Source organism: Heteronotia binoei, chromosome 10 (assembly GCF_032191835.1).
Source record: "Heteronotia binoei isolate CCM8104 ecotype False Entrance Well chromosome 10, APGP_CSIRO_Hbin_v1, whole genome shotgun sequence".
Taxonomy (NCBI): Eukaryota; Metazoa; Chordata; class Lepidosauria; order Squamata; family Gekkonidae; genus Heteronotia; species Heteronotia binoei.
Window position 1 is genome coordinate 69,995,403 of NC_083232.1, and position 24,388 is coordinate 70,019,790.

Consider the following 24,388-nt stretch of genomic DNA (forward strand, 5'->3'; position numbering starts at 1 on the left):
GCAGCACCATCCTAAGCAGCGTTACACTTTTCTAAGTCCACTGAGATCCATGGGACTTAGAAGCATACAACCTTATTTAGGACTGCATTGCTAAGTTCACATAACGGATGGTCAACTGCAGCGTAAAGAAATTCGATCAAAGGGTAAGTGCCCTGCTGGTCATTGTGCCACACTTAATGAAAAAGGTTATCAAAGGCTGGGGAAAATCCAAGAAGTTCCAGTGTTAACCTGTAGAATATCTTGGAGTGATGTTGCCATCCACCATTTCAGTGTTGCATCTCATATGTAAGCATTTGTGCTTTGTGACTAGGTGGCATCAGCACCACCAGCCTGATTGTGGAGGGAGCCTACCCGAAAAGGGCACCATTTGTATGGCAAATGATCTCTAGACCACCGGCCTGGAGAACTGAATAGCTTGACAAAAGAGAAATCAGTCTGTTATTTCCTACCAGAGGTCAACTGCTTACTCTGATCAGAAGCAACAGTGACTGATCCTGTCAGATGGATGATGGCACAGCCTACCAAGCAATAACAGCCCCTATCAAACAAAGAATGCAGCTTCATCCCCAAGTTCGACATGCCCCTGCTCTGAATAGACAGCACGCTACAGTCATTCTGCACAAAGTGACAGGGCAGTGGAGAATGGCAGACTGGCTAATCACTCTTTCCAAACCTCCTGTGGCTTCAAAACAACTTTACATTTGGATGTGGGCAAAGTTTTCAGAAAGGATATGCAAAAGAATCTATGGTATGCTTTTTGTAGACCACATTAAGGGCAAAGTCACCATAAGCCAAGCTGGTAACAGCTAGGACTGTTTACCTCTAGCACAAATAAAAATGTGTCACTGTGTTCACCTGTTCTGTCTATTCAGTTTTTGTTAACACAATATTTGATCCTACATTTGCTAACAAAATTGTTAGATGCATACTCAAAATGCAGTATCTATTCTACCCAGTGTCTGTAAATTAAGTTAACAAAAAGTGCTACATAAATATGGAGTGGTCTTATTATTCAAATAATACTTTGAAAGGCGTTGCATGACATTTTCCCCAAATGCAATGCAATTAGTTTTGTTCAGTCTTTTCCAACACTTCTGGTTTATTTGTCACTGCTAAAGGAATGAGTATGTTTGGATGTGATTCAGTTCAAATCAAGTACTTTTAAATTACCACTCCAGGTTGAACATTCCTGATCTTCTAATGATGGTCTGGAGAAGGCACCTGTACAGGAGACACCCTTTATTGGGCCTCTGCCCCTCTTTATAAATCCCCTTCTCCCTTCCTATATTAGCCTTTACCATGGAGCAACATGACTCCTGCTCCAGCATTATCTATGGCTAGTGGTAGCTTCTCAACTGGACCAGCACAAATGTAGCCATAACATTACAACACTACTAAATCAAACCATGGAAAGGAAAACAGGATTCACATGGGAGAGAAGAAAGGAGCCATATGGTATGCTCCTGGCCTCCTAAGTTTGCTGAAGGGCTGCTTCCACTTTGGAATGATTCCCCATTGTGGATTCAATGCTGCTGCAAATGCAGTGACAATGGAACATCCACACTGGACGATTCTGTTCTTTCCTCAACCCACCCCCACCCCACCAACAGAGGGCTCCCTGCCATCTTATTTTTAAAAAGAATCAAAAGTAGGTCTATCACTATCAATATTCTTTTAAGCATCAAAATACACACTGGTGGCAGGAAATGCCGGGTCCCAGGGGATAGGGAAGGAAAATGGTGCCAGATGTAAGCGGAGAAATTTGGAAATCCACACCTTGTACACATATAGACAAAGCCACATTGGCTTTTCTGGAAGGTTCAGAGTAAAGCAGGCTTGGGAAACATCAGGAAAAACTCCCAGAAACCACACAATGCAACAGAAAGGAGCATGTTGGAGAACAACTTGTGAGGATGCACCAGGAAAAAAAAAATTCAGTTTTAGAGCTGGAGTGGGACAGATCTTCCCAATGGAAGCAGTCTGAGAAATTGCAAGTATCATGTCTGATTAACTGAAAGTATAAAGGGCCTTGCTGACCTCAAAGAACTGCATTCTTCAGTCTTTCCCACTGCAACTGATAGGATTCAGAAGTGCTTTGTTTTGATTGGGTTGCACCTTGCATTAGAACCTGAAGTTACATTATCTGGTAAATCTTGGGTTTTTTTTTTTTTTTTTTAAAGAAAGAGATCTAAAACGGAAAGTGCAGATTGCATTTATTCTCTGCATGGATGGTCCTCAGTAAGGGGACGCGAGTACTTAACACACCAACCAAATAATTCCTACATTCAAATCACATTCAGGTCAGTGAAACGTTAATTCTCCTTTACAAACAAAAATAATAATTATTATTATAATAAAAACAACAAAAAGACAAGTCAGCAAGAAAAAAAAACTAGGTCTAAGTTAACATTGGCAGAATGCTACCAAGACAATGCCATAGAAACCTCACTGAAGCAGGAGTGAAATTCAGGCCACTTCTTTGCAAAGCTCATCACAGACTTTTGAAAAATATTGTTGCTTTCTTTTTTCTTATCTTTTTTATTTATACCTGGGATTTGGGAGCCAGATTTTTCCAGTGTGATATGCTAATCTTTAAAAAAAAATGCTAATGCAGAAGCATAAGACCCCACCTGGTAGGATAAAGTATATTTTTAATTTTCTCCAAAAATTACTGCTGACTGACACCCATTTGCTGGTGATCGGCTTCTGCCTCCTCTTCTTCCACATCTGCATTATATTCTTCAAATGCATCATCATCTACATCTGGAAGCCCCAATAGCTATTGGAAAAGAAGAAGAAAATAACACCATAAGTATAATGTGAAATACTATAACTAGGCAAAATCTTTGATGAAGAGCAGTTTTTGTGTTATGTTCATAGCACCAGGTAAATCAATTTAAATCAGGGAAGGGTCATAGTAGTTTTGAGGCTTGTAGTGGCAGGGACCAAGTTACATGTTAACAAGTCAAGTCAGACAAAACTGGGGATAAACTTAGGCAAGAGTTGTAGCTAACCTGGTGATTTTATGGGAAGATATAGTCAATCCCAGTTCTTTACAAACATGCAAGGCTGCAGAAAAGTACCGTATCTCATGGGCTACGGCACACTATAGTCTTTGGATACTCCTGCATCCCACCCAAATGGTGTAACATCACATCATTAAGGACATGGAGTATTAACATAACACCTGATATTATACAGGTTAGCACATACCGCTGAAAGATGCTAAAATGCTAATGCTTCAGTCTACATATTTACATGGAAATCAGATCCACTATTCTAATTAGGAAACCTCTGCATAAGTATAAGGAAGTGCCCGGCATTTCAAGACCATCTGCTTCAATATCAGCTTGTCCACCAGTTGAAATCTTTTTCTTTTGAGTCCCAGTTCTGTGTTCCTCCACCTTCTGAAGTTAGGTGGGTAACCAAGAAGCAATGGCCCTTTGCAGTTGTGGTGCTCCCATTGTGGATTGCCCTCCCCATATCCCTTTGCCTGCCTCTGAACTTTCAGTGCCAGGTCAAGATTTACCCTTCCCCCTCCCCCCAAAGTATTTTCTGGAAGTTATACATATGCATTTTGAATGAATTTTTGCTGATTCTTTCAGTTTTGTGGTTTCTTCGCATTTAAGCTGTAATGTGGTATTGTGGTATGTTTTGAAGTTTTTCCTGTAAGCTGCCTTAAGAGCCAGGTATTAGCTAACAGCTACAAAAAAACTGGTAAACCTTGGCAGTGATTCCTACATTTTCCAGTACTCAATGTGAAAGTGACAAGAGCTGCATCATCTGGCACATTTCACCCCCTTTGGCTTGTAAGGCTCCCTTGATCTCAGGGGTGATTACCTGGAGTCGAGCCATACCTGTCCTGTCCTGTGAGCTTTTGCAGCAATTTCTTATGGAGCAAAGTGATTTTCAGTTCTCTGTACTTGCATGCCACCTTGCTCCTGAACCAATAGGAAAGGAACAATCACATGGCAGGGGGCAGACAACATCCCTTGGCAGGATGCCTCTGCCTCAGGGCCAGCATGCCCATTAGGCAACCTTAGGCAGTCACCAAGGCGGTGGTTCTGGGGGGGCACCAAATGGGATACCCCCAGGGGGTGGAGACCATCCCCTCCCTCCCAGGCAATTTAAATTGGCTAGGAGGGCCCCAGGAGCAGCTATTGCCATCCCACACCAATGAAAGATCTAGCACTGGTACAGAGAGCACCAGCAGAAGCAGCTGGCTGGCCTCCGCCTCCATCTAAAGAGCCCGCCAACCAGCGGGTCAGTGGGCACTCTCAATCGAGCCGGAAGGTGTGAACTGCTGCTCTTCCCATGCGATTGGCAGGGATCTTTCACTGGTGCAGGAGGGCAGTGGCCACTCCTGGGGCCCTCCCGGGTGATTTAAATTGCCCAGGAGGGAAGAGGCAGCCCCCACCCTCCTAGCCTAAGGGGTGCAAGGAAGCCTGGCACCAGCCCTGGGGAGACCACCAATCAAGGAAGTACTCCCACCATCAACCCTCCTGCATGATCTACCCTGGCTTAACATGACCAGAACAGTGCAAGAGGGGTAATGGGAGTCATGCTTTCGCAGTTGCATTGAACCTATTATGGGCCTACATCTCAAGGGCTAGAGAAAAAAATAACCACTTTTATTTCACATTCCTTCCCTCCCAGTATACCTCATCTCTCTCTACACAACAATATGTGAAATTCCACAACAGCTGTGCCAGGAAGTGACTCCACCACAACAGTTCCTACACGCCAAACTCTCTCTCAAGAAAGAAAAAATCAACCACCACATCATTCCTCTTATGGGTGGAGAACCATTTTGGTTTGTCTCCTGTCCCAGCTGGGAATCTCTATTTGGAAAATACAGACATTGGAGGAGGGGAAGCAAAGCCATTTGCCTGAACTAAGCCCTCTACATACTTTTAAAAGATAAAATAGCCTTTCTGAGAAGTCATAATGAAAGCATTCTGGCTGTCTGGTCTGGAAAGCTAGTCCTAAACTGCTGACACACTTTAAGGCAAAGGATCACTCACAGGTCTGAATGATTTGAAGACTTTTTCCAGTATTTCGTGGAGGGTCTTTTTACCACAGGAAGAGATGTAGTCCTGAGCCAACTGCAAGAAAGGCAGGCAATCCTCGCTTTCACTCCACACGTGCTAGAAGACAAAAACAAGTCAAGACAGACAAAACTAGGGATCAACTTAGAAGACGACGACTGAAGATTTATACCCCGCCCTTCTCTCTGAATCAGAGTGGTTTACAATCTCCTATATCATCTCCTCCCACAACAGATCCCCTGTGAGGTGGGTGGGGCTGAGAGGGCTCTCACAGCTGCTGCCCTTTCAAGGACAACTCCTGCTATAGCTATGGCTGACCCAAGACCATTCCAGCAGCTGCAAGTGGAGGGAGTGGGGAATCAAACCCAGTTCTCCCAGATAAGAGTCCACACACTTAACCACTACACCAAACTGTTATTGCCAGATTCTGGAGGAGGGAGGCACTTTGAACTTGAAAAGTCATCTAATGGAGCTTAACCACTTGTTATGTTTTGCGTATGTCTGCCCAGAGGCTTTTAGCCAGATATAAGAAGTGAGTTTCCTGCTAGAAATTGAATTATCAGTTGTGCGGGGTCCCAGTTTGGATTGGAACTGCAGTGAGAAATGCCTTCTGCCTTCCCCTTGTGCTGTACCAAAGGGTACAGGTGCAGCCCCTAGTGGGGCACAAAATAACCACTGGATTGTTTTGGATAAGGAAAATGGCAGAAGGGAAAGATAAAGCACCTCTGTCCTGTATGCCACGGTCTCAATCTGAGAAGGAACTCACAGCTGGCACCTGACTAAAAGTCCTTGGGGCTGGCAGGCGCAAATAAAACACAACCTAGACCCTAAGGAAAGCCTGGGGAGAAAAGTAAGTTCAACCTAGACCCAGAGAAATAAAGCTCAAATCCATGTCTCTAATGTCCAGTGCATATGTGGCTGTATTGAAATCATATTTGTTTCATGCACTCCAGGCTGTTCCCATATTACAGCAAATCACCCAAAGATGTTTTATCTTTTCAGGGCTGTACGCAAAGGGGAAAATTAAATACTTTCCTTGCTCAATGCCAAGCTCAGTCCTGTTCACTCTTTGGTTCTGCTGCATGTCCCCTACAGCTGTGGAGTGCATAGGAAGCTGCCTTCTACTGAATCAGACTATGGGTCCATCAGTGAAAGTTCTGTCTACTCAGATTGGCAGTGGCTCTCCAGGATATCACGCAGAGGTCTTCTCTCACCACCTGCCACCAGATCCTTCTAACAGGAGACACTTAGAGATTGAACCTGGGACCTTTTGCATGCCAAGAAGATAATTCACTGCTTAACCACAGCCCTTCCCCAAAGTGTGTTTCAGTATGCCACACAGAATGAGGTGGGAGGAGAGAAAACAAGATTGGGATACAAAGAAGTGGGATAAGCAGCAACTCTCTCCCCCCACCCCCACCGCATCAGAAGAAGTTAAATCTTCCAGCTGGTTTCCAAGGTAGGAAACAAGCACCCTACTTGTATATATACATTTCCAAAATATTTCCATTAAAGGACATGATATATGAAAAAAAAATCAGTCTCCATGACACTTCTTGCCCTTTAGGTTATAGGTGCTTGAAATGCCATTTAACTTGCTACGTGGTAATTACCTTCTAGCCATTATGCCTTCCTCTTTTATTCCCATATTCCTCTTTTCTGGATATATTTCACACCCAGTGTGTCTGGGACAACACATAGCTATGGTATTGATCCAGCTGTGTCTACAGCCTTTCAGAACAAAGAAGCAGAATGTCCCTTAATGGAGACACTTAATTAGATTACAAACAGTAAGGATTCAAGATACATGAAACCCCTGCATAACAGGGCAATGTTTGCAAATGGATGTTTCCTTTGGGAAAAGAACTGATAAATACCTCTATGTCTCTAATACCATTTGCATCTCATGTAACTCTTGGAAAATTAAAGACAACATGGTCATAATGATGTATGCAAAAGAAGAGATTACTTTTACAAGCAAAAGTCAAGTGCATTCATAGTTGCTGATAGTTCCTGAGGGTCAGAAAATGGTGTTACAACCTCTGTGAACAAAAGTGCCAGAAGTTGCAGAAAGTGATCTGGCTTTTGTAAAGAGTGAATGAAACAAGGAAAGACCCCATCTTTTGGAACAAAAGAGAAGCTTTCCAAATACTTTACACCAATGTTTAAAAATGCAAAGAAAATGCAGTGGTTAGTCTTTTGAGCTGAGATTTGCATCTATAGTTCTAATTTTCAGGATCTGCTTGCAAAGTTATTCTACCCGACTTTCTCCATCCCCAGCATAAAATACAGAAATTTTTATCAGTTAACACTAAACAAGTTTCTATTCTAATTTTCAGGTTTAATGATTATAAATATACAGCATTCCTGAGCAAAAGGCAATGTTTCATGGCCACCAGGCATATTTTGCAGAGGCAAACCCAAATTTGCCATCAATCCTCCCAGAGCCCCCTCCCAACTCACTTGCTCCATCTCCACTCACCTGGTTTTGCAATACAAACCCCCCCCCCCCCATGAGAGAGTTGCAATCTTCTTTTAGGTCCCAGTCTGCAGTTTGAGAACCACTGGTCCTTAAGGTTGTGTATCTTGAAATTTACTTATCAACAAATTTATCTTTGCAATTGTTCTTTTATTCCGATGTAATACATCAACTCAATGTGCAAACCAATTTTTCCTGGTCTATTAAAGGTGGCACTCTTGCTGACTGCCAGCAAGTTCAATAAATACCTCTGCCTGGTTACTAAAGAAATACCATCAAAATAAGTTTCTTTTAAGAAGAATGTTGGCACTTGTTAGAGCTTTCTTTTCCTCCCAAAATTTGTTTCCCAGAATCTCAATAGAGAGTTGATTTCAAAATAAGGAACAGATGAGAAGATATGGGATTTCAGGCTGTCTCCAGATTGAAACATCTGCATACAAAGTGATGACATCTCTTCTTTGGGGATAAGCAGTGCCAACCCTGAGTAGGGAAATTCCTGAAAATTTGGAGGTAGAGCCTGGGGAAGACGGGATACAATGCCATAGAGTTCACCCTCCAAAGCAGCCATTTTTTCCAGCAAAATAGATTTCTGGAGTCTTTGTAATTCTGGGAGATCTCCAGCCCTCACATGGAGGTTGGCAACCCTACTGGGGACATACTGAAGCCTAATTCATACAATCCACTGCAAAACTGTTTCTGGATTGTCCCTTTTCAGACTGCAGATGTGTGGCAACTACTTGACTGAATGGGTCATCATATATTTTTTTTAAAAATCCTCCATACAGAAAAACTAGAGATGAGGAAGACGTCCAGCCACCCCCAGGATCCTTTTCATAGGAAAATATGTGATCCTCCCACCAGCAGCCTGAGGAGGTCAAGTCCAGGAGCAGTTTTACCATCTTATTTGTGTGTGCACAAAGGACAGAGAAAGAGACCCAGGCTATGCTTGCCCACAGTAGCACTGAGCAAAGACAAAGCAAAGGCACAGTCAATGAACAAATCAGGTTCTCTGGATTAATCCCACTGGAGTCCAAGGACATTTTTCACACAGAACAGCAAAAGTACATCTTGGCCTCTTGCAAGCTATTTATGGACATGCTCAAAACTTGTTAAAAGTGGTGCAGAAAAAGAATAAGCCTCCCTTAAACCAAACGGCAAATTTTTACACAGATGTAGTAGGACAATGAATGAATGAAGTCTGTTTAGTGTCATATATCAAAACTGCTCATTTTATGAGGTCTAGGGAGGCTGTAGCAAAAGTACTGGAGTCTAATGGTTGTTATTATTTTTTCTGCAGTTCGGGTTTTTATTACTGTAACTCTTGCATACATAACACTATATCAAGACAGCAAATACCGAGAAAGGAAAATAAAATAAGTGGGTGTTTGCAGCAATTCATAAAAAGCATGATATATTTTTATTTGTTAACTTGCTCATCCCATTACATAACAAAAGGGTCCAGTGTTCACAAAACTTGTCCGTACACTGAATTATTTCTTTGCATCTGTTGGTAGTATGTTTATTTGGTTAATAAAGTTAAATTCCAGAAATAATTAAACAAGTGATTTTTTTTCTCTCAATATGCCACAATAATCATTTTAGTAGCTGTAAACAGAACTGAGTAACTGAGTCTGAAAGAACTATGAAACCTGGGGGGTCTTATTTCCCCCTGTATCCCCACTCCCCCACTATTTTCTCTGTCCTTCCCCTAGCAGCCCCATAGCCTCCCTTGCTTCCTTCTCTTTTTCCTACCTACCAGCCAACCTACTTTTATTTCCCCCACCTCCATTTTTCCCTTCTTCCCTCCTGCTGGGGCCTCTTTCTGGGAAAAGTCAGCTGAAGTTGCAAAAGTCACTGCTGCCAGTCAGCCACCACTGGAGGGTCTAGATTAGCTGCATGGGTGGCATGCTGCCAGTGGTTCCTGCTGGGCCTAGCCCTGGCAAGTCCTCCTACATCAGGAAACATGATAGGGGAGGGGTGGGTGGGATTTTTCATGTATTGGCTTCCCATCCATCCCATCTGCAGCTCTGCAGCCCAATGGCAAAAGCACCATAACGGAATCAGTAGTGTGTTAGAGCCAATAATTACAATGCTTTTGCAAACAGTATTGCATTGCAGGTTAGCAATTTGCAAGGTTGTTAGCTTCAAATGTGAAGGCCAACTAAATAACTCAGCCCATCTTGGAGCGGTATGCATGTGAGACAGGAGGACAAAGTGGCAGGCCACTAGTATGCTGAGCTACTGGGCCATGAAGGATATAGTCTGGCCGGACCTCTCTGCCATGGCCCAGAAACTGAGTGAGTGGGGTTTTCCCTTGTGGGCAACATTGTCAGCTCACATCATTCACACCTGCTTCCCTGGACAGTTGAGCAGTTGACCACCAATTTGCCACTGTTTGGCTACCCAGCCCTGGACTTTGAGGGTGACTGAAGGGAGCACCTACTTGTGCCTGCATCGTCTCTCAGTCTGTGCCTGGGAAGTTGGGGCAAAACACCATGGTAGGAGTGCAAGCACAGGGTGATGTTGAAGGTGGTGTGCTCGAGTTCACTCACTGATTCACCGGCCACCCCAAACCAAAATTGCATGCTGAAATTAAAACAGCAGCACAAAAACAGTTCTTCATCTTAATGGAGATGAAAGGGTAGAGTAGGATAGTGAGACCTGTGTGCCAAACAGAAACCAGCAGAACCCACAGGAGCACCATAAATAATGAAGCTAATTTGCTGTGAAACATTCTTCTTCTCTGCAGGGGTGAGAGGTGGGAAACAAGAGCCTGTGATGAAAGGCAGCTGCAGCACCTAGGCTAAGTCTCCTCCACTGAGGCAGGGATGGTTGGTGTATACTGCTCGTGCCAGGCATATTGCACTACCGTAATTCTGCTGCTGGCCTTGCAAAAATGCCCCTCCCCCCACACTCCATCTTCTACTGCAGATTCTCTGGGACATTCTGCTGGGCTTGTATCACCTTGCTAGTTCAGTTTATTATTAGTCATTGACCAGAACATTTTAGTCATCTAGAACAACCTTAAAAGTACCTTATAAAAAGTCCCACAAAGAATCTGCATGTTAAGATTTGATGACTTGAGGGTTATAGCAGTAAACAAGATTATTATTTAACCCTTTAAACCAGGGTTTCCCAAACTTTTATTTCCTGTGGCCCGGTTATTTTTATACTTCTTTGTGACCCACTAAAATTTGGGGGTGGAGCCAGGAGACTTTGGGGGGTGGAGCTGGGAGACAGGAATTATGTCATTTCCTGTGGTGTCAAGGGCCAAGTGATGTCACTTCTGGTGCACACTGAGCCCAAACTCCACCTTATCCTGTGATGTCACTTCCAGAATGTCCACCAGTGGGGCCAGGACACTAGAAGTCCTCCCACTGTTGCTTCCCCCCAGCACCAAGAATACAGACAGACAGAGCATCACTTGCAGGGAATGAAAGGGGGGGCAAGGGAAAAAAAGCTTTCCTCACCATCAGATGATCTCAGCCAGCAACAATTCTGCCCAGGAGTCATTTGGTAAAAAAAAAAAAAAACAGCTACTGGAATGCCCACTCCCCACCCCTCCTGGCCGAAAAAAACACACACACACCCTTCTTTTCCACCTAGGCCTCCTGGGGAAATCTCCCCAAAAGAACATACTGCAAGGCACAGGAAAGCTCATAACTTGAAGAACACTTCATGGGTCTAAAGTGCCAGTGGATGACAGCTTTTCTCTTAAACACTGGAAGGAGAGGCAGCCCAGCTCCTCTCTGCACAACACAGAGACGGGGGGAGGAAGGAAGTCAAACAGAGCTCAGACTTTGCAGCCTATGTCAGTCTGAAAGGCTAGCTTTTATCCGCACAACAGAGACACGGGGGAAGGAAGGAAGCCAAATGAAGCGCAGGCTTTGCAGCCTGTGTCAGTCTTCAAGGCTACCTTTTCTCTGCACAACACAGAGATGGGGGAAGGAAGGAAACAGAGCAGAGGTCATGCTTTGCTGGGGGCAGAGCTAGCTTTGCTGGGGGCGGAGCTATCTTTGGCTTTTCTTGTGACCCAATAGTGAGGCTTCCGTGGCCCAGTACTAGGTCACAACCCTGCAAATGGGAAACACTGCTTTAAACCATTTTAAAAAGTCACTTTAACATTTAAGAGATTTACAGTTTGGCCTATTTGTCTTGCTTTTTGCATTCTTTATAAACCTGGGAACAGAACCTAGCCAACTGTCTTGTTGTTTGGTGGTTCCTATCTGACAGAAGATAACTTAATTTGAGTTTATTTGATCTGCCAGGGAACCTTTCCAACAGTGGGCTGATAATTTCTCTTCAGCTCACCGTATGAAGAGAACAATTAAAGAATATATGCTTCAGAGAATCTATTTCAATATCATCTTGCTATTTTCCCCTTATTAGAAACAATGGAGGATTTGGGTGTCCATAGAATTGGGCTCCCTGGTCCAATCTTTTTGAAACCTGGGGCTTCTTTTGAGCAGAGGCTCCAGCAGCTATGCTGTGCATTTGCGACCTCTATCTCACCCCCCCCTTACCATTGAATATACCCCAAGATAGATTTGTCACTGACTGTAATGGTCCCCATAGGGTATAATGACCCCCCTTCAAAAAAAAATTCAGGATTCCCAAATATTTACCAAATCCAAATACCACACCAATACTGGAATCCAGGAATACTGGGAAACACCAATATTTTTCAGGTTCGATATACCCAAATTAAAAACAATTTTTTCCCTTGCATGCCCCTAGACTCAAACCAGCTTACCTTTTGCAAGGTTGCTGCATCATGTCACTTCCAATCATCTTTAAGGATGAGCTGTTTAATCCCAATAATAATGCATCTTTGATACTCATAGTCTCTTAGCTCCAGCCATATTTCATACGTTTTTGGAGGATATAGTAAACAGTGAGCAGCACAAAGATGACCATCATATCAAAAATATCAATGGGCGGTAGCTTCAGCACACAATTACTGTGTTCTTGTGATCATATAAAGTGGTAGGATGGATTTTCCTCAGACAACTCAATCCAACAGAGAGCTCTGAGACAGAGCAGATAAGAAGTGCTATAAGGGTGAGGTTTGGCTTTCTAAACAGTTGGGGGAGTTGCTGAGAATTTCTGAGTATGTGTGACCATGTGATTGCTGAAAATTCTGAGTTTGTGGTTGCTGGGGAGCTGCTGTTTGTTTGGTTCAAGTGGGCTGAAGGTGATTGTTTCTGATTGATTAGGAGTGGCTATGTTCCTGGGGCAGACTGAGGCCCCACCCTCTTTGCATTATTAAGCTGCACCTTGCCAGAGGCGCAAGCCGAAGGGCGAGAGCTAAAGGGCTCTTGGCCTGTGGCTCTTAGCCTGGGGGCTGTGTAAGGACCAGGACCCCAGATCCCTATTTTCCTTGTGTTCCTAATAAGGTAAGTAGACCCTCCAGAAGGAGAGCCACATAAACAAACAGGATTTAAAAGGGGACTGTACATTTTAAAAAAAGCTATCATGAAGGTAGAATGCCAGCAGGGGGGTAGGGGCTTTCCAGTGTTTTGCACTGAGTGTCACATGTATGACTATCTATCCACAGGACAGAAGTCTTGGATTTGTGCTTGATGCAAGGAGCTCCTGGTACTCAGGGAACGAGTTTGTACCCTTGAGGTTGAGGTGACTAACCTGGAGAAGCAGAGACAGTCAGTTAGGCACTCGGAAAAGACTCTCGGGGACGTATTAGATGAGCCCCACTCTGAACGAGGCAGCCCCATTGCTGCCAGGGAGCATGAGGGTCGAGAGGGAACAGGGCATCATGCTGAGGATAAGGAGAATGCGCCCTCAGAAGGGACCTCTTCTTCAGTTGGTGAGCGGGTATCCTTTTGCGCCAAGGAACTATACCTGGGCAGGGGGGGGGGGGGTCTTGGTAGTTGGTGATTCAATCCTTAGGCAAGTAGACATCTGAGTGGCAAAACCACGTACTGACCGTATGGTGACTTGCCTGCCTGGTGCGCAGGTAGCAGACATTACGCGTGTTGTAGATAGGCTGATAGACAGTGCTGGGGAGCAGCCAGTGGTCGTGGTGCATGTTGGCACCAACGATGTGGGGAAATGCAGTCGTGAGGTCCTGGAGGAAAAATTTAGGCTGCTAGGCAGGAGACTTGAGGCCAGGACCTCTGAGGTAGCCTTCTCAGAAGTGCTACCTGTTCCATGTGCAGGGCTGGAGAGACAGGCACAAATTAGAAATCTCAATGTGTGGATGAGATAAAGGTGTAGGGAGGAAGGGTTTAAGTTTGTTAGGCACTAGGATGCTTTCTGGAACAAGTGGGAGCTGTACAAAAGAGACGGTCTCCACTTGTCCCCAGATAGAATCAAGCTGCTTGCGCTTAAAATCAAAAAGGTGGCAGAGCAGTTTTTAAACTAAATCTTGAGGAAAAGTCGACAGGAGATTAAATGTCTCTGGTTTGGGAGGACTCATCTCAAAGAGATGAAGGGTTAGCTGTTACTTTTCTACCAGGTAATGGATCAGAGTTGTCTACTGAGATGGTGACAAACAGTATGGAGTGTCTGCCAAAGTCTCAAGGCAGCAGGAGGAAGGTTGCAGGCCTAACTTGCCTGGGAAATTATAGATGTTTTATACAAATGCTAGAAGCATTCGAAGTAAAATTGGTGAGTTGGAATGTTTAGTGTTGGGGGAAAACATAGACATTGTGGGCATTTCAGAAACTTGGTGGAATGAGAAGAATCAGTGGGACACGGTGATTCCTGGATATAAGTTATATCGGAAGGATAGGGAGGGAAGGGTTGGAGGTGGGGTGGCTCTGTATGTCAGAGAGGGAATACAGTCCAGTAAGACTGAGGTCAAAGAATTAGATCCCCTTCTACAAATGCTTTGGGTCAAAATAGAGGGCCCAAAAGGAAATTTAACTATGGGAGTTTGTTATCGCCCACCAAATCAAAAGATAGAGGACGATTATAATATGGTGGAAGGATTAAAGATAGCGGCTAAGTGTAAAAACTGTGTCGTAATGGGTGATTTTAACTACCCACAGATTGATTGGGTCAATATGTGTTCAGGTCGAGAGAAAGAGATTGAATTTCTAGATGCTCTCAATGACTGTGCTATGGAGCAGATGGTCACAGAACCTACCAGGGGTGGAGCGATCCTGGATTTCGTCCTCAGTAATGCCCAAGACTTGGTGAGTGATGTAAAAGTGATCACATTGCTTGGGAGCAGTGACCATAACGTTATTGATTTCACCACTTGTATAAATAGGGAGTTGCCCCAAAAGACCAGCACAACCATGTTTAACTTTAAAAGGGATACATTCTCTGAGATGAGGAGGTATGTGAAGAGGAAACTGAAAGGAAAGGTAAATACAATCAAAACCCTTGGGAAAGTTTGGAGGCTATTTAAAACTACAGTCCTAGAAGCTCAGATAAAATATATACCACAACTTAGGAAAGGCACAAACAGGTATAAGAAAAGGCCTGCATGCTTAATAAACAAAGTAATGGAAGCTGTAAAAGGTAAGAAGGACTCCTTTAAGCGGTGGAAAGCTAGTCCAAGTGAGATTAATAAAAGGGAACACAGGCTATGGCAAATCAAATGCAAGACTGCGATCAGGCAGGCAAAAAGGGACTATGAAAAGATTATTGCAAAAAACATAAAGACCAACAATAAAAATTTCTTCAAATATATTAGAAGCAGGAAACCAGCCAGGGAGGCAGTGGGGCCCTTGGATGACCAAGGGGTAAAAGGATTACTGAAGGAGGATAGGGAAATGGCTGAGAAGCTGAATGCATTTATTGCCTCAGTCTTCACTGTGGAAGATGAGAAGTGTTTGCCCGCTCCAGAACCACTAATTTTGGAAGGGGTGTTGAAAGACCTGAGTCAAATTGAGGTGACAAGAGAGGAGGTCCAACAACTGATTGACATATTAAAAACTAATAAGTCACCAGGTCCAGATGGCATATATCCAAGAGTTCTGAAAGAACTCAAAGGTGAACTTCTGGATCTCCTGACAAAATATATGTAATCTTTCATTGAAATCTGCCTCCGTTCCTGAGGAATGGAAAGTAGCAAATGTCACCCCCATTTTTAAAAAGGGTTCCAGAGGAGATCCGGGAAATTACAGGCCAGTCAGTCTGACTTCAATACTGGGAAAGTTGGTAGAAAACATTATCAAGGACAGAATGAGTAGGCACATTGATGAACACGAGTTATTGAGGAAGACTCAGCATGGGTTCTGTAAGGGAAGATCTTGCCTCACTAACCTGTTACATTTCTTTGAGGGGGTGAACAAACATGTGGACAAAGGAGACCCGATAGATATTGTTTATCTTGACTTCCAGAAAGCTTTTGATAAAGTTCCTCATCAAAGGCTCCTTAGTTAGCTCGAGAGTCATGGAGTAAAAGGACAGGTCTTCTTGTGGATCAAAAACTGGCTGAGTAACAGGAAGCAGAGAATGAGTATAAATGGGCAGTGTTCACAGTGGAGGACAATAAGCAGTGGGGTGCCGCAGGCTCGGTACTGGGTCCCATGCTCTTTAACTTGTTCATTAATGATCTGGAGTTGGGAGTAAGCAGTGAAGTGGCCAAGTTTGCAGATGACACTAAATTGTTCAGGGTGGTGAGAACCAGAGAGGATTGTGAGGCACTCCAAAGGGATCTGTTGAGGCTGGGTGAGTGGGCGTCAACGTGGCAGAAGAGGTTCAGTGTGGCCAAGTGCAAAGTAATGCACCTTGAGGCCAAGAATCCCAGCTACAAATACAAGTTGACGGGTTGTGAACTGGCAGAGACTGACCAAGAGAGAGATCTTGGGGTCGTGGTAGATAACTCACTGAAAATGTCAAGACAGTGTGTGACTGCAATAAAAAAGGCCAACACCATGCTGGGAATTATTAGGAAGGGAACTGAAAACAAATCGGCCAGTATCATAATGCCCCTGTATAAATCGATGGTGCGGTCTCATTTGGAATACTGTGTACAATTCTGGTCATCGCACGTCAAAAAGGATATTATAGCATTGGAAAAAGTGCAGAAAAGGGCAACTAGAATGATTAAAGGTTTGGAACACCTTCCCTACGAAGAAAGGTTAAAACGCTTGGGGCTCTTTAGCTTGGAGGAACGTCGACTGTGGGGTGACATGATAGAGGTTTACAACATTATGCATAGGATGGAGAAAGCAGAGAAAGAAGTACTTTTCTCCCTTTCTCACAATACAGGAACTCGTGGGAGTTCAATGAAATTGCTGGTCAGGTTAAAACGGATAAAAGGAAGTACTTCTTCACCCAAAGGGTGATTAACATGTGGAATTCACTGCCACAGGAGGTGGTGGCAGCTACAAGCATAGCCAGCTTTAAGAGGGGATTGGATAAAAATATGGAGCAGAGGTCCATTAGTGGCTATTAGCCACAGTGTGTGTATGTATGTGTGTGTGTATATATGTGTATACACACACATATATTGGCCACTGTGTGACAGAGTGTTGGACTGGATGGGCCATTGGCCTGATCCAACATGGCTTCTCTTATGTTCTTATGTTCAGTTACTTGAGATCGGAAGTAGGATGCTAAATATTTGCTAAGGTCAGTTAAGATCTTATATGAAAAACATTGCCTTGCCTACACACATCAGGGTGGCAAGTCCGCCATTAAAAAACAACAACTCTGCACATTTCCTTCAAAGTAGGCAGATATAAAGAGGATTAATTCCAAAATCATTTCTGCAGGGCTTGTTATATAAGCACACGTGTAATGAGATTCCTAATGATAGAATCATAGAGTGCTAGATAAAAATAACCACTGCTTTCTCAGAGCATATCCAATCTCTTTGCCTTGCCAATGTCAGCTTAAGAGTCCAGACAATCAGTATTTTAAAACAAACAAACAAGCTTTTCCTGGAGAGTACCATTTCAGGCTGCAGGCTGGGATCTGCTTGGAAGTTCTCTCTCCCAAGAAACTCCCCATCCAAAGAAAAACAATGTCATAGAAAAATAACCTAACCTTTTCAATTTGCAAGGAAGTTTCCTAACTCGCTCCCCAAAGCAGAAACAATCAAGCCCAATATGCAGATGTAGCTGAAATGACCAGTCCAAGAAAAAGCTTACCATTTAAATCTGCTGTTCTCAAACACTGGCACTGAAAACAGAAGCAAAATCTCAAACTCAGCTTTGAATGGATTTGAGAAATTAAATGTTGCATATCAATAACCCAAGATTACAGAACCATACATTTATTGTTTTGATGCACAACCTTTGGGTCTTGACAAGAGGCTACTGTTAACACAGAATATGGAGGAACAGAATGGTTTCCAGTGGTCAGAAAAGGATCTATTTTATTTTCAGAACACATCATATGGAAAGATGGATTAGATTTAGGTGAAGGTTGAGTGAAAATTGGTGAAAGGAACATTAAGAATTTGAGATATGGGGATGACACCACACCACTGGCAGAGAACAGTGAAGACATGAAACAACTCTTGATGAAAGTTAAAGAAAAGTGCCAAAGTAGGGTTTCAACTGAATATCAAGAAAAAAGTAATGACCCCATAATCAACCAAAAAGGAGACAGCAACCAAAAAATTAGGAGACTGAGACTGGGAAGGGCAGCCATTAAAGAGCTGGAAATGAAGTGAAGAAGTGAAGTGGCTACGTTTGCAGATGACACTAAATTGTTCAGGGTGGTGAGAACCAGAGAGGATTGTGAGGCACTCCAAAGGGATCTGTTGTGGATGGGTGAGTGGACGTCAACGTGGAAGATGAGATTCAATGTGGCCTAGTAATGCACATTGGGGCAAAAAAGTAATGCAAAGTAATGCACATTGGAGCAAAAAATCCCAGCTATAAATACAAGTTGATGAGGTATAAACTGGCAGAGACTGACCAAGAGAGAGCTCTTGGGGTCATGGGACTCACTGAAAATGTCAAGACTGTGTGCAATTGCAATAAAAAAGGCCAACACCATGCTGGGAATTATTAGGAAGGGAACTGAAAACAAATCGGCCAGTATCATAATGCCTCTGTATAAATCGATGGTGCGGTCTCATTTGGAATACTGTGTACAATTCTGGTAACCACACCTCAAAAAGGATATTATAGCATTGGGAAAAGTCCAGAAAGGGGCAACTAGAATGATTAAAAGTTTTGAACACCTTCCCTATGAAGAAAGGTTAAAACGCTTGGGGCTCTTTAGCTTGGAGAAACGTTGAATGTGGGGTGATATGATAGAGGGTTTACAAGATTATGCATGGGATGGAGAAAGCAGAGAAAGAAGTACTTTTTTCCCCTTTCTCACAATACAGGAACTCATGGACATTCGATGAAATTGCTGAGCAGTCAGGTTAGAATGGATAAAAGGAAGTACTTCTTCACCCAAAGGGTGATTAATATGTGGAATCCACTGCCACAGGAAGTGGTAGTGGCTACAAGCACAGCCAGCTTCAAGAGGGAATTGGATAAACGTATGGAACAGATGTCCATCAGTGGCTATTAGCCACAGTGTATTGTTGGAGCTCTTTGGGGCAGTAATGCTCTGTATTCTTGGTGCTTTGGAGGGGGGAGGCAAAGTGGAAGGGTTTCTAGCCCCACTTGTGAACCTCCTGATGGCACTTGGGTTTTTTGTGTGTTTTTTGGCCACTCTGTGACACAGAGTGTTGAACTGGATGGGCCATTGGCCTGATCCAACATGGCTTCTCTTACGTTCTTAGAAAAGATTCTTGAGTGTAAGGATGTGCTGCTGGTGACCATGATCAAGATAATTCATACTATGGTGTTCCTCACTACTATGTATGGCTGTGAAAGTTGAACAGTGAAGAAAGCTAACAGGGAGAAGATTCATTTGAAACATGGTGCCAGAGAAGAGTTTTTATTGATACTGTGGATTTCCAAAAAGACAGAAGGATGGGGGGGAACTTAACCCAAAATTTTTTGAAGCAAGAACAAAACCAAGTATAAGGCCAATCACTAAAATAATATGTATAAACTGGTATTAAAAAAATACATATATGTATTGTCAAAGGGTTAAAAACATTTATGAGCCCAACTATAGCCTCATTACAGAATAAAAATACAATATGCAAGTGGGAACTATTGCGACCCAACATGTTTCGGCCCAAATAGGCCTTCCTCAGTGGCTAAACAATATATTGTACATAACAGGTCACGTTACAAAAGTAGATATAGGACCAAAAGTACAAAAGTAGATATAGGACTAAAAATGGAGTTTTATAATAAAGATCAATTTACACAAGGTGTGAGATTGTTTATGAAGCCTCCTAGAGTCTCGCCTTGTGTCATAGTCAGATGCATACATGCTGAATAATGTTGTTATTGCATGCCAGGGGTGGCCAATGGTAGCTCTCCAGATGTTTTTGCCTACAACTCCCATCAGCCCCAGCCAGCATGGCCAATGGCTGGGGCTGATGGGAGTTATAGGCAAAAAAACCATCTGAAGTGCTACTGTTGGCCACCCCTGTTGTATGCCTTCTGATTTTGGTCCAGAAAATACAGGTGCAAATAACTGATCAGAGCCATAAATAGTGTGCTTGTAAGTGGAGGAAAAAAAGGTGTAAGAGTTTGTGAACCCATAAAACACTCCTGATTTCCTTAGCATGGTTAGGCTTCAGGCAGAGTCAGACTGCTTCTACCATGTATAAAGACCACAGCCTCCACTATTGAAAAAAACCCCAACTCTCATGGGCAACCTTAATTGTAACACTGACTCATGCTATGCACTTTTAAATTAAATGTAATCATTTGGCTAGAAATAGTTACACTTTGTGAGTGGAAAGAAAGCCATGGACTCATATCCGACCTCCCTTGAATAAGAAATGCAACAGACAGGATATTTAAAGGACTTCTACTAGCTGCCCCCCCAAAAACTACTTGTGGTTTTGCGGCTTTCCAAACGCCAAACATTTCCATTTCCATAAAATTAATAACTAGGTGTTCTCCAGCACAAGAGGAACTGATTTCTTTTAGGAGACATCTTCAGCCTAATTAAGCATATGACAGCAAAGCCCTGTCATTAGCATATGATCATACAGAGAGATCTTTTTTTTTTCTTCACATAATATATGAGAAAATACTGATTGCCTTGCAGTTCAGAGTCCATACTGCATCCCTATAAAACCCTAAACTTCCCCCTCTCCCCACAACAGAAAGGAATGAGATGCTTTGGAGCTTGTATGAAAGAGCATTGGAGTCCATGGTAATAATGAGTTTTTAAACATAGCAGTGCATGAAGCACTTCACATGTATTGGGCAGTATCCTACCATTCCCCTCCACCCCTGCAGCTACCTCTGATCCACATTTTAAAAAATCACTCCTGGCCTCAAAGGATCTGCATAGAAGGACAAGCTGATGATTTTGTCCCCTCTTCCCAGCAGAGCTGTGAGTGCAGAACAAGGAGGAGGAGCAGTTTTAACTCCTGGCTGTTCATTACTCCACCTCTCCCAACATGCACACCATGTGGCTATTCCTCCACATGAATCCTGTGATGCTGGGACTGATCCCTCTCAGGAGCAGAAGGAACATCCCTCAGAAGGAGCAATGTAGAGTAGCGCAGGAGAACCACACCTCCTGCACACAGAGTGGTAGGATACTGCCCATCATCTCAGGTACTGTTCTGGTGTGTCCTGGGCCCTGCTGGAGCAATCCCACATAAGAGCTGCCAGATTCAGTATTGTGCAAGGGTTCAACAAGTGATGTTCACAGGTGTGCAAAAGACACAGAGCTCTTCCTGTTGTTGTGCTAGACGGATGAGTAGGGTTCCCAGTGTTCTCTTTGCCTATGCAGATGTTCAAACAGCAGAACCCTTTTCCCTCCAAGGAGGTGCAGGTAAGGAAAAAGCTTATCTGCTGAATGTTGCCGCTAAGGGCACAGGTGTTCACTTGTGTTGGCAGTCCTACTGAAAACAGACACTCCATTTGCTGCTGTTTCCTCTTGGATGTAAGTATTAAAGGCACAGGAGCTCAGATATAAATTGAATTGGACAACCCTTGTCGCATCTTGAAGACTCTTCCAGTCTATCAATCAGATTATGCATCTGAATCTCTGGTTCATTTATTTTCAGAAGGATGCAAATGAAGGGCTTTGGATTCATTCTGAGCAAAAACTCAAAGACAACTAGAGTCAGTTTCACGCTGGGAAGTATTACTTTGCTAACAAACTCACTGAACCCAAATGAAATTGCAGCGGGAAAGTTGCCTATGAGCAAACAGAAAGAAAACAGATGTGACAGCCGGGATAGTTAGAAAAATAAAACCCTGCATCCTTTGGAACAGTATTGTTTTCCTGCCCAAAGCAAGCCAGTTCTGTTTACCCTGTAAGGTCACACTGCTCCATCTTTAACTTCAGCTGACCTGAGGTGGAATTTGAAATAGTCAGTGAGGCATGCTCATATTCAGATGAAAAACTTTTCTGAGAACAAGGCCAGGACAATTTGCTGGTTACTGAAAGGCCCTTTTCCTTTGCTGATTCAGTGCCCGGTAGGAGTTGATAGCTTCCTTCCCTTAAATCTACCTGCCTCAAATGTTGACACTGGCTGATACTGTTGCTCTTAAATTGCCTGTGTTCATGGTAGTGAATTCTGCAGTGATAGTAAAAAAACTGCTGTAACCAGAGAGGATAACACTGGGCACTTGCATGATTGTTCTTCCTGAATGCTGTAACTCAGCCTTCTAAATATCATTCAAAATACTATTGGTCTATGAAATATAGTATCTGTTTATAAACTGGGTTGCATCCAGCCACTTTGTCACTCACCCAGTTCCCCCTCTGACTACAACATCTTTCCCACATGCAGGCCCCACAGGGCTCCCGACCTCCAGGTTGTGGTTGGAGGTCTCCCACTATTACAGTTGATCTCCATGCAACAGAGATCAGCTCACCTGGAGAAAATGGCCACTTTGGAAGGTGGATTGTAAGGCATTATGCTCCATTGAAGTCCATCCCCTCTCCAAATTCTGTCCTCCTCAGGCTCCATCCTTAAAATCTCCAGGTATTTCCCACCCCATGAGCTGGCATTGCAACCCTAAAGCCCCATGATCTCCAGCATGGCCTTCCTTAGAAGCCAAAAGGGACTGTTCCTTTCTCTTTTTTTCCTAGCAAAGAAGCTGGTTGGATCCTACTCAAACAATCCAAGATTTGTTTTAATTATTTGTAAGGAAGCTTCTCTACTTCTACATTAATAAGCATTTTTTAAAAGGAGAGGCATGCTTGCGAAGGAAGCTAGAAAAATTGATAGGGAGTAAGGGATTTTACTCACTCTTGCCAGTACTGTGTAACAAGGAGCATTCAGCACTCATCCGTGCTAGCTTGCTGACTCCATGTGTCATATGCATTAGTATCATTATCATGATGAAAGAACAGAGATCATTAGAATAGCTGTTTCACACGGTCTGATATATAGCAGATTAAAAATTGCCCTCTGCTTATCACCTGTAAGCTCCCATTGACTGAACTAATGTGAAGAGGAGGAATATTCTCAAATGTTTGAGGGAAAGCTGTCAGAAAGGTGACAAATACTGTGCAGCTACTGTGAGAGAGGTAAAAAGTCAGTTTTACAGGTGAACAAAAACCTCACACAGCTCAGATAAGCAGAGCAATTTGTTTGGAGAATGGGAATAAACAAGCAGAGGAAATTTGGGAGATTGGACCTGTGGGCTGGGGATGTAGAATATACAGGCTGAAAGTCCCATTAAGCTAGCAAATTCACTCAGTAGTCCTGGATAATTCACTATCCCTCAGCCAAAGATTTATTTACTTACATGATTTCTATTCCACTTTTCTCCCTAATAGACTGATAAAGTGGCTTATAACATCCTCCCCTTCTCTGTTAACAGGGGCAGACTCTAATCCAGAGAACCAGGTTTGATTCCCCATTCCTCTACATGAAGCCTGCTGGGTGACCTTGGGCCAATTATAGTTCTCTCAGAACTCTCTCAGCCCCATCTATCTCACAAGGTGCCTGTTGTGGGAAGAGGAAGGAAGATGATCGTAAGCCAATCTGAGGCTCTTTAGGGTAGAGAAAAGCAGGGTATAAAAACCAACTCTTCTTCCATTTTATCCTCACAATAACCCTGTGAGATAGGTTAGGTTGAGCTTGTGTGACTGGCTCAAGGTCACCCTGCAAGCTTCCATGACCAAGTGGGGATTTGAACCTGGTTCTTGTAGGTCCTGGTCTGAGACTCTAACTGGCTCTCAAGGCCAAAATCCCTCATATATGCTGCCCTGAGGTATTTGGAGAAAATCTAGGGAGGGTCCAAAGGTAGGCTTGAGATCTGGCACTAATGTGTGAATGTGTAAAACTGCCTCATATAGCACAGTCAGGCCACAGGCTCAGTATTGTCTGACTGGCACTGATTCTCCAAAGTCTCAGGTCTCTCAAGAACTCAAGTCTTTCCCAGCACTTCCGACCTGAGACTCTTTTATATGGAACTTGGGACCAGTATTCCCTCTAAACTGAGTGTGAGCTAGCTCACAGTTTAACCTCCAGCTCACACATTTTGGTGTTAGCTCAGGAAGGATGACCCCAGAGCAAAGTAATTTATACAGTAGCCAAATTGCTCACTCACAACTTTATTGCCAGTAGCTCACAAAGTAGAATTTTTGCTCACAAGACTCCACAGCTTAGAGGGAGTATTGCCTGAGACCTTCCAAATGCAACACATGTGTTCTCAACCCTTCCCTATTTTGCCAGTTTACAAATTTACCATAAGCTCCACAATATTTGTTTATGACTATTAAACAATGATTACATCGATGGCCTCAGATACGTAAGAAAAATGTCAAGAATGGAAAACTCACCAAAAATTGAACACGTAGCAATGCCACATCTCACAACTATTCAAGGGCTGGTATGGAAGATGCTTTCACAGGCACCTACTGGTGACCTAGT

General features: G+C 43.3%; 1 protein-coding gene across 1 annotated transcript in view; it reads right to left on the minus strand.

Moving 5' to 3' along the window:
- Positions 1–2,196: 2,196 nt before the first annotated feature.
- Positions 2,197–24,388, minus strand: part of MTURN (maturin, neural progenitor differentiation regulator homolog) — a 31,756-nt gene continuing 9,564 nt past the window's right edge. The window contains exons 2-3 of the mRNA XM_060248862.1: positions 5,025–5,147; positions 2,197–2,779 (exon numbers count right to left, since the gene is read on the minus strand). Of these exons, the coding sequence (XP_060104845.1) occupies positions 2,669–2,779; positions 5,025–5,147 (234 nt within the window). The 3' untranslated portion in view covers positions 2,197–2,668. The remainder of the gene's footprint in view (positions 2,780–5,024; positions 5,148–24,388) is intronic.